Here is a 15,545-nt window from a genome sequence, read left to right on the forward strand (position 1 = left end):
AGGTTTAGCTCACTAGAGCGCGTGGCTCGCAGTGACTTGGATTTCTTTAGGTGGAGCATGTCCATCAATTCTGAGTTGGACATGGCTTTGTAAGTCAGGCAGAGATCACCTCTAAGTAAGCGATATGCCACTGAGTACAGCCGGAGTTGTTTCAGTCGGGCTGCATAGGACATATGTTTGAGGCCAGTAATCCTCTTGGTGAGGTGCTTTTGTGGTCTTTCAAGCTGTTGGAAGTGTCTTGTAATGTACATCCCAAATGGGGCATTGTACTCTATGATGGGTCTGATGAGTGACGAGTAGAGGGGCACTATAACCTCTTTATTTCTAGATGCGAAACCCTTAGCAATTAGATGGGTCACATAGAAGGATTTCCTAACTACTTTGGCAATATGATTGTCAAAGGAGAGATTACTATCTACCTGGGTCCCCAGATCTCTTATTACCTCTTCTGTATTAAGGGGGCTGCCGCCTATGTGGTAATTCATGGGTGTTTTGTTTTTCCCAAATGGGATGACTATGCATTTTTTGGCATTTAGCTTGAGGCCATGACTTTGACACCAGGTGTCTGTCTCAGTAAGGCCTTTTTGGAGGATGTCCGTGTCAGCCGGAGAGTCAATTATGGCTCCCAGTTTGCAGTCATCGGCGAACTTGGTTAGCCATAGTCCTCCTGTGTTTGCCTGTACTTCTGAGAAATATATGTGTCCTGAAAATGCAAAGCAGAATCCATTACATCTGCACTTACAGGTGCTCTTGTAATTCATACATTATTTCTGTGGACTCAGTCTTCCATATTTACCTGGTTCTATTTCAAAATCTCTATCTCGTTTAAAGAGACACCATACTTCTCTTTCAGATCAGTGTGCTAATTTCACAACTCCTCAATGACATGTGCGTGCAGGGCATTGCATCCATTATATCCAGCTCGTGGATCTTTACCTTGGCAATATATTCCATCAACCGTGTACTAACTGCCTTGATTTCACTTTAAGATGTTACTTTCACATTTGCCAAGACAGCCTCCACCATTCAACATGTCATGCAAATCCATCTGCTTAAGAGTCTTTGCTACCACTCCTGGTTGCTTCTCTGTGGAACCCTTCTTCATTCTTACAATGTTCTTTTCCTATTTTTTTCACTGAAAGTTTTAACACATTTTATTTCAGTCTCTACTGAAAACAATTCAGGTTTTCAGGCCTCAATAAAAGAAGCACATGTGGGAATTCTACATTTACTCTATGATCCATCAGAAACTAAACTGATAAAAGATCTCTACACTTCACTAAAAGGTAACTGCATGTCAGCATAACAGCCACTATATTGCTTTCTGATTTCTCCAGGATGTTTTTCTTATTTCACTCTCCTGCATTTAGGCCTCCCTCACCAGCTCCTAGCAACTCATTCATTCCCCTTCTGGAGGCAAGAGCCAGCCCATTTCATTCCCCTTCTGGGGCTGAAGCCAGTTCATTAATTTCCATTCTGGGGCAGGAGCCAACCATTCATTCCCCTATTGGGGCAGGAGCCAGCCCATTCATTCCCCTTCTGGGGCAGGAGCCAGCCCATTCATCTGTCTTCTGGGGCAGGAGCCAGCCCATTCATTCCTCTTCTGGGGCAGGAGCCATCCCATTCATTCCCCTTCTGGGGCAGGAGCCAGCCCATTCATCTGTCTTCTGAGGCAGGAGCCAGCCCATTCATTCCTCTTCTGGGTCAGGAGCCAGCCCATTCATTCCCCTTCTGGGACAGGAGCCAGCCCATTCATTCCCCTTCTGGGGCAGGAGCCAGCCCATTCATTTCCCTTGTGAGGCATGAGCCAGCTCATTCATTCCCCTTCTGGGGTGGGAGCCAGACCATTCCTTCCCTTTCTGGGCCAAAAGCCAACTCATTCATTTCTTCCCCTTCTGGGGCAGGAACCAGCTCATTCATTCCCCTTTTGTGGCAGGAGTCAGCCCATTCATTTCCCTTCTGTGGCAGGAGCCAGCTCATTCATTCCCCTTTTGGGGCATGAGCCAGCCCATTCATTCCTCTTCTAGGGCATGAGGCAGCCCATTCATTCCTCTTCTAGGGCAGGAGTCAGCCCATTCTTTCCCCTTCTGAGGCAAGAGCCAGCCCATTCATTCCCTTCTGGATCAGTAGCTATCTCATTCATTTGTTCCCCTTCTGGGGCAACAGCCAGCCTGTTCATCACTTTTTTGGGCAGGACCCATCCCATTTATTTCTCTTCTGGGGCAGGAGCCAGCTCATTCATTATACTTCTGGGGCAGTAGCCAGCCAATTAATTCCCTAGACTAAACAAGATTCCTGTGGTCACCTCTTCTCTGACTGAGATTAGAGATAATCAGCCCATTTGTTTCCCCTTGTAGGCAAGTATTAGGAACTAGTAAGTCTTTATTCACATGTGAGTATCCTTTCCTCTCCACTTGACTCCTCTGCACTTTATCCACTAAAGTTACTGCCTAGGGAGCTCCCTCTTTGTGATGTCAGGCACCCTTGCAATGGTCTCCTTGGCTTAGATGTATTGTGAGCCATACCAACTCAATACTTGTTCCCAAAAATCCTTCAACACATGTGTTGGGGGTTAGTAGAGCAGCAAGTCATAAAGCCTTCTTCAGGATGTCCAAACTTGAGAGGGCTGCTTTCTCCCATCCTCTCTCCTTCCAGCACCAAGATAATAATCATACCTAGGTCCCCATGGTCATAATCAGAAATGTATCCTTCTATTCCACAGGACCAAGGCCACCATTACCAGCCTGGACAATCTTCTTAATTTGGTTATTTAACTGTGGGTAATTAGAACTTGAAGTTACATGTTCAAATTCATATACTGCTGTGAACAGTTCATTTAGTCCATACTTGTGTACTACACAAGGTTATCAGACATCACTGTTTCAAAAATATGGCTTTTAGTGTAATAATTATGCCTCTGCTTTTAGTATTTGTTAATTTAATGACCTATGGGAACTTCACATAATAGTCACTACAGATCATTTATGCACACTCTTGAAACTTAAGCAAAAAAAATTCCTATTTTACTCCAGCATTTTCTTAGTACTGAATAAGAAACTGTGTATTCAACAGAAACATTATTGTGATATGTAGTAATTAATGCAAAACTGTAACCTTTCTGCTTTATTTGTACTGACATTCCTGGGCAGTACAACACATCACGAGATCTTTCTTTACTCTTCACAATTCCTTGTATGGGAATTATGTAATCTTGCTGATACTTTTTTCCTTACCTGAATAAACACTAGTAATTTATCAGCTTTAAACATTAAATTGTGTATGCAACACAGTAGATTTCTGATTAGGCCATCCTCTCATAGCTACTTATCAAAGCATCTGCATTACCAAATCATTCTTAGTATACTACTGAAGTACGTTAAACTCTTCTTCAGTCATAGGCAGTTTTGGAATTTTTCATTTAATTTCAAGTTCAGCTTTAGGCTAATTTTGTTTTTGTAATGACAAATATGAACAATGAAGCAGGTCAGCTATATGCAACTCGTTCATGGTTTAGAATTCACAACTGAGTCATACTTCTGTAGTTTCAACACCATTCTTGGTAGTCTAGATGGTGCTTTGTACAACCTTTAAATATATTAGTAATGGCTTATGGGTTGTTTCCACCAACAGTTACCCATAAATATATTGAAGGAGCTTTCCATGACTATATACCATCATAGGTAATACTATTTGTCTAAATAAATGTACTTTTACTTGTACACTACAATGACTTTGGATCCATGAGCAGCTGGTTTATCTCTCAAAATGACTGCACTGATTCCAATTTGGCTGAAATCAACTTGTCATATGATTGACATTCCTATCAACATATTTCAATATAGGTGCATCATTTATTAATTATGTAAGCATTTCAAATTATTTTTTGCTCTTCGCTCCAGTAACATTTCAGATATTGCTGTAACAATTTCCTTAAGGGCAAATTTACATCCGACATATTCAGAATAAACATTGAAGAAGACTTCATAATATAAAGAAATCTCATGACAAAGATTATTCTTTGACTGGAAGCATTTACAATGCTACTATTTCTTTCTTAGTGTCTGTTTCAAGCCTTGAAACATTAAAACATGACACACATATTTCAATTCTGTAGCTTTGAATTTACACTTATTTTTATTTAACTGTGGTTGCTCACTGTCATTTTTTTTTCTATAACTCAGTCTCCTTCTTAATTCTGTGTATTTAGAACTAGAAGTTACATGGTCAGGACCAGACCGGTTGGCATAATGGTTAAGGTCTTCACCTCCCATGCATAAGGTACAAGATTGATCCTGACCTCCGGCCATTGTCTGTTTGGAGTTTGCATGTTTTCCTTGTGCCTCTGTGGGCTTCCTCTCAACTCAGAAAAACATGCAGAGTATTTCCATCTGAAATTCACCAATGAATGGAGCTGTGGGCAACATGCACAGACTCTACATGGTAACCTATAGGGGGAATAGTAGTATAGAAAACTGTTTTGGGCATCTGCTGTGGTTCACAGGAAAACATGGATCACAGACTGCATGCTGTGGCAGGGTTAGCTACTTAATGGTGTAAAATATAACTCTAGATGATTCGGTTGTGTTGACTAATGGGTATTTGCTGGTGATAAGTAGGTTGAGGAGCTGGCCTACTTCAACCTATACCAGGGACCCATGCTAATGGTGGGAGGGATGCATGTTTCCCTATTGGCCAGTGTGTGTGCCTGTGATAAAGCTCAACAGCTGTGGGTTAATTAGCTACTGGCCGGCAGCTTGGATTAGCTGGGATTGCTGTGTTGAGCAAAAGCTAGATGTAAAAACCAATTAACCTGCCAAACATGAATTAAGAATTGCTACACTCAGTGTAGATTTACTGACAGGATGGAGCCTAGAAGTAGATGACTTGACAGTGGGTAATTTGAATGCACACATCGGGACAGACAGAATAGGTCTGGGTGAGGCAAAGTACAGTTGTGTACCTACCATAAATGTAGATGCTAGAGTGTATTCACTGTTGCAGTCATTACTCTTGGGTTATCCTGCTGGCAGGCTACCCACAGCTGGCCTGAATTCCAAAGTCCTGGTCCAGCGTTGGTTGCTGCCGCCTCTTCCCTGACGTCAGTGCCCCAGGGGTATAAAAGATGCAACCGACGCCATTTTCTTCAGTTTTTCTTGCCCCAGATGTCAGGTGCCCCAAAAGGGTAGGCTAAATATATTATGCCAATAAACATACATGCAGTAAAGAAACATTTCCTTCATCTACAAGCAAATACACCACATAGGTTGTATAGAATAGAGAAGTACAGATAAACCCCAGCAAAAGAAAGGGGGACGGTGGGAGGGTAACCTGGACTGCAACAGTGAATACACTCAAACATCTACATTTATGGTAGGTACACAACTGTACTATGTTCATCATGTTTCACTGTTGCAGTCATTACTCTTGGGTTGAATCCCAAAGCTTGGGATGGGTGGCTGGGTTAAATAGGATTAGGAGAGGCTATGAGGCCCTGCAGAACTGCAGTGGCAAAGCCTGCTCTGGATTTAGAGTAAAGAGGTAAGTGGTAGTGCTTTGTAAAAGTGTGCACTGAACTCCAAGTTGCAGCCTCTAACATACCTTTGGTTGGTACTCCTCTGAGGAAGGCTGCTGAAGTGGCTGCTGCTCTAGTACAATGAGGCCTAATGCCCTTAGGCACTGATTTGCCATGCTGAGAATAGCAGAAACAGATGCAATGGCCTATCCATTTAGAAATAGTCTGTTTTGAGATAGCCTTTCCTTGTGATCCTGCAGCATATGCCACTAAAAGTTGCTCAGTCTTTCTGAAAGCTTTAGTTCTGTCCAAGTAGAAGCGTAGCTGCCTGTGTATGTCCAAAGAATGCAGAATTTTCTCACCCTTGTTCTGTGGGTTTGGATAAAAGGTAGGCAAGTGAATGGTTTAGTTGAGGACCACACTGGACACCACCTTAGGCATAAATGTTGGGTTTGTTCTCAGAGAAACCCTGTCTGGATGAAAAACGATAAAAGGTTCCACAGCCATGCGTGCTTGTAACTCCGAGACTCGTCTTACAGAGGTTATTGCTAGGAGCAGAGCTGTTTTCCAGGATAAGAATTTTATATCAGCTGTTGAGGCTGGCTCAAAAGGCGGCAGTGTGAGTTTTTTCAAGACATAATTGAGGTCCCATGCCGGAATTGGTGCTCTCCTTGGAGGCCTGATGTTTTTGGCCCCTCTGAGGTACTGCCTTATCATAGGATGAGAAAAGATAGGTGGTTCCGTATTGTAATGGGCTGAAATGGCAGAGGCATGAATCTTAATTGATGAAAAGGAAAGGCCTTTGTCCAGCATCTCAGTTAGTTATTGTAAAATCTGAGGGATATTTGGTACATACGTGTCAAAGCCTTGTTCCTGGTTCCAAGCACAGAATCACTTCCATTTTTCTGCATAAGATTTTCTGGTACTGGGCCTCCTGGCCTCCAAGATAACATCCATAACAGCTTTTATAAGAGGAGCGTTCTGAATGGATACATTATCCGCCATGTTGCCAGATTTAAGGTCCTGAGTTGGCTGTGCAGGATTTGATTGTTTTGTTGGGTCAGCAAGTGAGAAGTTTGAGGCAATATCCATGCTGGACCTTGAGACAAGCTCTTCAGGATTGGGTACCAGTGCTGGCGTGGCCAGTCAGGTGCCATCAGTATCATTTTTGGCTTCTCTTGTCTGACCTTTAGGAGTACCCTGGGAAGGAGAGGCAGTGCAGGAAAGGCATATACTGTTAGATTTTTCCAGCTGAAGGATAAGGCGTCCACTCTCCATGCTTGTTTGTGATAAATCCTTGTGTAAAATCTCTGTAATTGGCAGCTGTGAGGGGAGGCAAATAGATCTATGTCTGGGCATCCCCATTTCCTTGTCATCATGCTGAAGACTTGTGGATCCAGTTTCCACTCATGGGGATCCATGAGGTTTCTGCTTAGTTCATCTGCCAGAATATTTGTTTTTCCTGGCAGGAATTGTGCTTGCAGGTGAAATTGATATGTCAGTGCTGTGTCCCATAAGGTCATTGCTTGTCTGCAGAGGGGGTAGGAATGTGTACCTCCCTGCTTGTTTATGTACCACATGACTGTAGTATTGTCGGTCTTTATCAGTAGCTGTCCTGGATGAAATAGATCCTTGAAAGCTGTCAGGGCATTCTGAACAGCTAGCATCTCTTTTTGATTGATGTGAAGATGCATCTAGCTTGCAGGCCATGTGCCCTGAATACAGTTTCCTGCCATATGGCCCCCCCAGGCATAATCTGATGCATCTGTTGTCAGTGTCTGTTTGGCTGGGGTAAAGTGAATGGCAGACCCTTGTTGTGGTGACATGCCTGTGCCCACCATCAAAACTCCTGTTGCAGGCAAGGAATGAGGGTAATTACTGTCTCCAGGCTGTGGCAATGCTGAGTCCAAACACTTTTTAGATACCATTGTAGTTTCCTCATATGCAGTCTGGCATATGGAATTAGTAGAATGCAGGATGCCATGAAACCCAAGGCCTGCAGGATTTTCCTTGCAGATAACTGGGTCTTTGTTGCCAACTTTTTGAAGTAAGAAGTCAGTTGTTTTTGTTTGTCTGGCATGAGATAAGCCATCTGGGCAGTTGTATTTAAGCTTAAATAATACCCTGGGTGCAGTAGATAAGCCAAAGGGCAGTGCAGAGAATTGGTAATGCATTGAGCCAGCTATGAATCTGAGGTATCTTCTGCAAGATTATCTGATTAGGACATGCAGGTATGCCTCTTTTAGGTCCAAAGTTACGAGCCAAGCCTTCTTGCCCAGCATGGGCAGTAGCTGATGTAGAGTCAACATCTTGAATTTTGGAACCACCAAAAACGTGATTAGTATAGACAGGTCCAGAATTGGTCTCCAAGCTTTGTCCTTTCTGGGCACTAAGAAAAGTCTGGAGTAAAATCCTTGCCTCTGCTCTTGTTGTGGTACTTGTTGAATGGCCCTCATGTCCATGAGGGCTGTAATTTGCTTTTGTACCTCTGCCCATTGATTGTGTGGCAGGTCTGGCATACCTTTTGTCCTTGGTAGGGTGTGAAAACGGAACCTGTAGCCTTGGGACACTATGTTCAAGACCCATTTGTCTTGGGTAACCATTTGCCAATTTGATGAAAAAAGTGCTAGTTTTCCCCCTAAGGGGGCTGCTAAAAGAAAAGTGCTTGGATCTGGCAGAAGATGTCATTGGGACTGTTTCCTGTAAGGTTGTGATTTGTCTTCTCCGCTTTTGGAGGTAGGAGCACCCCATTGTTTAGGCCTGTATGAGCCTTGGGGCTGAGATCTGCCTCTGGGACACCTGTATCTGCCTCTTTGTGGTCTGACTGACACTGGAAAGGATCAATTTTTAGAAGGCCAGTTCCTGCTATATCTGGGTGGCTGTACCTGTAAGAAATCCTTAACTGTCTGCATGGATTTGGCTTTATCCTCCATTATTTTCAACACCTCTTCTGCTTTAGCACCAAACAAAGTATCATGCTGTAATGGGGCATCTAATAATTTTTCTTTCACATGATCGGGCAGATTCTGTTCCTTTAACCAAGCATGCCTTTTAATAACAGAACCTGTAACAGCGGCCATGCAAGAGGCCTCCAGTGAATCATAACCACATTGCAAAGTATTCTTTCCCACTTGTTCAGCTGCATGCAATAAATCCTGCATTTCCTTGCTCTCTGAACATTCAGAATTTGTCAACATTTTCTGTTTAAGCAGTGACATTAAGTATTGCTGATATCTAAGCATATGAAACTGACAATTTAAAGCCCTTACAGCCAAGATAGCAGAAGTGTAAACTTTTTTCCCCTATCTGTCCAGTGCCCTCGAATCCCTATCAGAGGGGACAGGGTTTTTTGCAGTGGAAGCTTTGACCCCTTTGGGACCCTGAGATATAGTTTCTGGGTCAGCAGCGGGGTTTTTATATAGGAATTTATGAGAATCCTAGACCCTGTAGTATCTATCTGGCTTAGCAGGTGCAGGGGGTAAAGAGTCAGGGGACAGGCCGGACTCTGAAAATACATCATCTACAATGTCTAGAACAGGTGGAATAGCAAGGGGTCTGTGCTGAGGAAGTAGCAGAAAGTCTCTGAGCCTTTTCTTAGGTTCAGAGTAATCTTGGCTCTCCCAGTGGAAATGCTCCATCATGGTATGCAGGGTTTCCCCAAAAGAATAATCCTCTGAAGGAGAGGCTGAAGGAATGGATTCTTCAGCATCAGAGTCCTCATAGGGAGGAATAGAATAATCCTGTTCAAAAGGGCAATCAGAGGAAATAGAAACCTGATCAGAAGAATCATATTCTGTCTCTTGCCTAGGCCTCTTATCAGGAAGGGGATGGGAACCCCTGATCAAAGTAATTAGGTCTTCGGCCATTTTAAGCATAATTTTTTAGGCATGGTAGTTTGAGTAGGAGAATGCTGTACTTGTTTCTTTGTCTTTAGAGCTGCTTTAGTCTTTGTCTTTGAAGCTGAAGATGGTTTAACATATAACTGTGTAGGTCTGAAGACATCCTCAGAAGCCGATGCCTGCTCAGCGGCTCCAGACCCATCTTAGGGAATGATTTCAGACTGCCCAATACCTTGAGTATCCAGAGGCCCAGTCGGCTCCACGTGGGAGTCGGAAGCGGCCTGTGGCTCTGAGGTAGCGGGCGCCAGGGGCTGGACCTATCCTTTTCCTTGTCCTTGCATTTTTTGTAAACTCCGGTCGTCGGCTGTTCTGACAGCATTATATAATTAAATCTTCGGCAAAAGTAATGAAATGCAAAATCGAACCGACGCTTAATAGTGCGTTAGTTAAATCTAGCACAAAACCGACAGCTAGCAACATTGTGGTCAGGGCCTAGGCAAGGAATACAGTAGGAGTGAAAATCCTTATAAGGTATTTGCTTCCCACAAGAAATACAATTGCTAACTTTTTCTGACATCGGTCTGGAGCAAGAAAAAAGTTTCCCCAACGGGGTACTTAGCTTTAATGAAGACTTTGGTTCTGAAATTCGGATTTGAAAATCTCAGGAGTTGGCCGACCGGCACTTGTGAACTGCTTTTGCTTCGGGCACCGCGCGGTAAGAAAGACTGGAGAAAATGGGGTTGGCTGCATATTTTATACCCCTGGTGCACTGACATCAGGGAAGAGGCAACAGCAACCGATGCCGGACCAGGACTTTGGAATTCAGGCCGACTGTGGATAGCCTGTCAGCAGGATAACCCAAGAGTAATGACTGCAACAGTGAAACACGATGAACATCAGGAATAAACAAGGACAGGCCATTCAAGATCTCTGGAAAATGGCTTAATAATAGCTAACTCATTATTTAGAAAGAGGGACAGTCACAAGATCACATACATGAGTGGTGAGCATGCAACTCAAGTAGACTTCCTCCTAGTAAGGAAAGGTAACTGGGGGGAATCAGCAATTGCAAATTTATCACAGTGAAACAGTCAGCCAACAGAATAAACCATCAGTTGCCACAGTCAACTGCAAGTAGTGGTCAGAGAAGGCTCTAAGTTGAACAGATACCAGGCTGAAGCCCTGGAAGTTGACTGGAGAGAACGCACAACATTTCAAGGAATTACTCAGGGATCTAGCACCTCAAGAAGCAGAGGAAATATGTGGAGCTGAAGAAGAATGTCAGTGCTTCAAAACAGCATATGTAAGGACTACAGAATGGACATGCTGCTAAGCCAGGTATGAAAACAAGGTACAATAAGGAAAACTGGTAGTGGAATGAAGAAGTTCAGGAAGTCATCAAAAGAAAGAAAGAGAGTTCAGGAAAAAGGAGGAGACAGAATAGACAGACCAGGCTAGGAAGAAATACCAGTTGTCCAAGAAAGAGGCTAAGAAAGGAGTTGCAACAGCAAAGAACAAGGCATCAGGGGCACTCTACCAGCTTCTGGAAAGTGAGTCAGAAGATGGCGTAAAGTAACTATACCAGGTTGCAAGACAAAGACAGAAAGGTGAAGAAGATAGTGAGACACCCTTCATAAGGGATGCCAGCAACAACCTGCTCACCAGTCCACAGGACATCAAAGGGAGATGGAAGGCATACTTCCAGCAGCTTCTGAATGAAGAAAACCCCACAGAAGCTGTACTGCTCTAGATACAGCCTACAATAACAGAGAAGGAGCCCACCATGGAAGAATTAAGAACAACACTAAGGACAATGAAGTCACAGAAAGCAGCAGGCTCAGATGAGGTCACAGCAGATATGGTAAAGATGCTGGGTGAGATAGGGAGAAATGGCTCCTGAGGGTACTAATAGCAGTGTGGAGAGAAAGGCGTATCCCATATGACTAAAGAATAAGCATGCTCATGCCAGTGTACAAGAACAAAGGGGACATCCACAACTGTGGGCAATACAGAGGCATCAAACTCCTGTCACACTGCATTCCGGAAAGGGTGATTGATAAAAGAATATGCAAAGTTGTAGAAAGTAAACTGGGAGATGAGCAGTTTGGATTCAGTTCAGAATGCAGCACAACTGACCTGATGTTTGCAGTGAGACAGATAGTTGAGAAGAAGCTAGAGATGAGGAGAGAGTCCAACTGGGCATTCCTAGACTTGGAGAAAGCATACGAGAAGATCCCAAGAAAGCTGATTTGGGCAATCCTGTGGTGGTTTGAAGTCCCGAAAAATTGGTAGAATTAAGGACCCAATGACTAGTACGAATACTGTTTGGTCTCACAGACGGGTTCCCAGTTGGAGTGGGTCTGCATCAGGGGTTCAGCTCTGAGCCCACTGGTGTTCATACTTGTGATGGACTACATTAGTAAACAGGATGGAGGGCAGTGATCAACAAAGTTGCTGTATGCAGATGATGTGGCATTAAAGGCAGACTGAGCAAGAACTTCAGCAAAGGAAAGGGGAATGGAATGCAAAACTGAAGTCACATGGGTTGAAACTGAGTACAGATAGGACAGTTGTAATAGCAGCAAATGGGGAAATCAGAAGAAGCTGAGATTTGAGACAGAAGGGAATATAGTGGAAAGGTTAACATCTTCAAATATCTGGGAGGGGTGGTTGAAGACAACAGAAGTCTGAATGAGGCAGTCAAAGCTAGAATCAGAGGAGCTGCAGCCAACTGGCATAGAGTGTCAGGTGTAGTCTATGACTGAAGAATGCCAAAGAAGCTGAAAAGTAAGATGTACAAGACAGTGGTGCTACCAGTACTACTGTATGGTACAGAAACCTGGGTAGTAAAGGCAGAACAGTTGAAGAAGCTAGAGATGATGGAGATGAAATGCCTGAGATGAGTGGTAGGATGCACACTGTGGGACAGACAAATATATAAGGTCATAAGAGCAGAAGCCAAAGTAGCTCCAATTACAGAAAAGGTCAAAGAGAACATATTACAGTGGTTTGGGCACATGTGTAGAAAAGCAGAAGACAATCTGGCGAAGATGATTTGGGACAGGCAGAAAGACTGCAAGAGGAAACCAGGGTGTCCAGCACAGAGGTAGATGGATTGTGAGAGAGAAGACCAGTGATGCAAGGCAGTGCCATTGAATAGGGAGAGATGATGACAGTTGACATGAAATCCTGACCGCATGTAGAAAAATGGGAAAAAGCATGTTGATGACGATGATGATCAATCTGCCTTCCTCTGCTTATCTGCATGTCTATCTGCTTTTGCCTGCCTGGTTATCTAATATATATTTTTTTATTAACTTGGTTAGTCCCACTAGGCATGGCCTGCTTTCGGGGGAGACCCCCAGTGGTATCTGTACTAACTGGTGGACATCATGGTTAGGATATCAGAATAATTCCCATAGTAGTCGATTTCTGTGTAGAATGGCTGGTATCATGAAGAGAGAAGGAGAAAATACTGTGCAATTGCTGGAGCTACAAGGTGTTACTAGATAAAGGTATGGGAAAACGGAGTTGAGATGACTATGTTGTCATAAGGTGGTTTGTCTGAAGATATTTTGGAAAAGTTAATAGAAAACAGTAACAAAGAGTCTGAGAAATGCTTTGGAATAGAATCAGAAAACTGACATTACCCATTAATGAGTTACCTGTCTAAAACTGTTGTAAAAGCATACCAATTCCCCCTCTCTGATGCCTGGAAATACCTCAAAAGAATGAGATTCATGATGCAACACTGTAAAAGGTCAGAGGATGCAAATTTGACAGGAAGCAGGAAGGAAACTTAGCCAAGAAGGTCTTTTGCAGCTGTTGTGGTTACTGCTGCCCAGAATATTTAAAATACGCCAGCTTTTGTAGCAAAAAAAGACCACTGGAAAAAATTCTGTCCAAAACTAGTCCTACTGCTTTAAGCAAATACATTGTTTGGGTCAAATTGATTTAACCCTCAAGTTTTTCTGTGTAGCAAATAAGGTTTATTATATAGCTTTGGCAAAGATCCTAAAATAAACCTTTTGAAATATTTCAGTTAAATGCACAATCTGTTTCGTGTCTGGAAAAGATAAGAAAAACATCGGACAGACTATTACACACAGTTTGTGTTTTCAGTCATGAAAGAAGACACGGATTTAATTCTAAACATGCATTTTTGAAATGCTGGATTTATAAAGTTTTCTTGAAGGAAAGTGTGACAAAGTATGCAAAGTACAGAAAACAATATACCCTAGAGGTATTTGAGCCAGGGCTGAGAAGCTTGTACAAGCTTAGAAAATAGTTTAAATTCTGTCATTTAAGTTAATTAATATTTTTGCATAGTTTTAAACATATGCTGAAATACATGATCTAACCTAAATCTTACTTTTCTGGTGATATGGAACATTTAATTAATGAATGAAGCAAATGCAGGTGTGAACAGTATAGGGAGAAAAGCAGTCTAATATAAACTATAAAAGGAAAACAGAAACAATGTGAAACTGATTAATATTTTTGGTTCCATTATGATGTCTTGCAGGAAGCCGAAAAAAGAGTTCAATGTACAGAGGTAGAGACAATTAAATGCTTTTGGTTTCTACTCAAACAGATGTTGTCATAACTAGTACAGAAGTATGCCCATGAAAAGGATGTTGCTTTGAACAACAGGCAATAGTTTTTTCATGTTTTAAAGTCTAACACAGAGAGGGAGTTAGGGAATGTTGGAACAGTTATAAAGAGCATGCATATAAGAAAGAGGTTCAAAGCATGGATAACATTAGGCTTATTTTTTAAACAAAAATAGTATTAAGATTATATTAAAGTCTAGTTGTACTGAAATTGTGTCTTGATTTTATATGTGAATTTATTTGTTTGGTTTATATCACATATATAGATCATAAAAAAATAGGAAAATATTTGAATCCAGATGGGGTAAAAAGATAAGATGGTATTTTCAATTAGAAGAATGCACAAGGATTGCTGTATTGTTTTCGAATAATACTGTCCCATTTTGGATATAGCTGCTATTAGACCATGTAGTGCTCTGTTTTAGCTGACATAAAAAGTGATTTGATATTAAGCTTAATTTTTATGTATATACCTATGGTTCTTCAAAAAAGGACAAATAGTTGAAGGAAATTTAAAGCTTCACTACAGTGAATATGGATTTAGTACGGTAATGAAACGTTAATATTAATTTGTAGAAAGTTAATGGAAAGAAAGGAAAAGGTGTGAGACTTGTATTAGACATTTGCAAAACTAGTAGTTTAAAGCGAGGGAAACAGAGACCATTTACTTAGAAAGGAAAACTACAGCAGAAACAGAGTGTGCACTGCATTTGGGAACAATTCAGTTTGAATTTAACAGTAATATATTTAGGAAAACATACAGAAAGTCAAAAGGGCACATTAAGTTTGACGATATTTTCGAAACAATGACTCACCGCTTGTGGGATAATAAAACAAATGAGCTTTTGTTATGCAGACTGGACATGGTAGTATTTGCCATAGAAAATGATCATGTATATTGAGAGAACTATAAAAAAATGGGGTTTTGGAAACATGACTGGACAATTTCACAATGCCTTGGAAATAGGTAAAGACATTTGTTTTGTTGAGGCTAGACAGTTTTATAAGAAACATCTGAAAGTTTAAAGATGTTTTATTGAGGTGTATTGTTTATTAGGCAAATGACAACAAAAATGGGGTGGAGCTCAATGAGTCTGGATGGTTGGAGTCATAAGGTTAAAGATCATGCAGACAACTAAGCACGCTCAGTGGAAGGTGTCTGTCACATGCACAGGAACCAGACACAAGAACTACAGCTGTTCACACTGCATGAAGCTTATGACCTCTGACCCATCTTACCTGAGGCACCATGTTTTTGAAGGACTCCATGATCTTGGAGCTCTTGGCTTCCTGGTAGTAGGAGAAACAGCCAGTGATGATGACAACAGCGGCCAAAACAATACCCAGGTATAACTGCCAAAGAGAGAAAAAAGTTAGGAATACATTACATTATATTCTTGCATACTTGAATATATAATGCACAGTGTACAGGAAAACAACACTGCTGCTATGATCATAGCTGGTATAATTCTGTCTAGCACAAAGTGTTAAAAACATTTCACTGCAAATAAAAAAAGACAGACGAATAATGAAAAAAACATGGCCTGAAATACATTACAAATAAAAGCAACCAAAGCAAAT

The 15,545-nt window shown here is 41.9% G+C and overlaps 1 protein-coding gene across 2 annotated transcripts in view; it reads right to left on the reverse strand.

Annotated features, from left to right (window-relative positions):
- The window catches only part of ATP1A3 (ATPase Na+/K+ transporting subunit alpha 3), a 769,164-nt gene that overhangs the window by 250,411 nt on the left and 503,208 nt on the right, over positions 1-15,545 (reverse strand). For both annotated transcript variants that reach the window (XM_044080787.1, XM_044080788.1), the window contains exon 5: positions 15,204-15,317. In XM_044080787.1, the coding sequence (XP_043936722.1) occupies positions 15,204-15,317 (114 nt within the window). The remainder of the gene's footprint in view (positions 1-15,203; positions 15,318-15,545) is intronic.

This window comes from Protopterus annectens, chromosome 8.part0 (genome assembly GCF_019279795.1).
Source record: "Protopterus annectens isolate FY-2018-M chromosome 8.part0, PAN1.0, whole genome shotgun sequence".
In the NCBI taxonomy this organism is placed as follows: Eukaryota; Metazoa; Chordata; order Ceratodontiformes; family Protopteridae; genus Protopterus; species Protopterus annectens.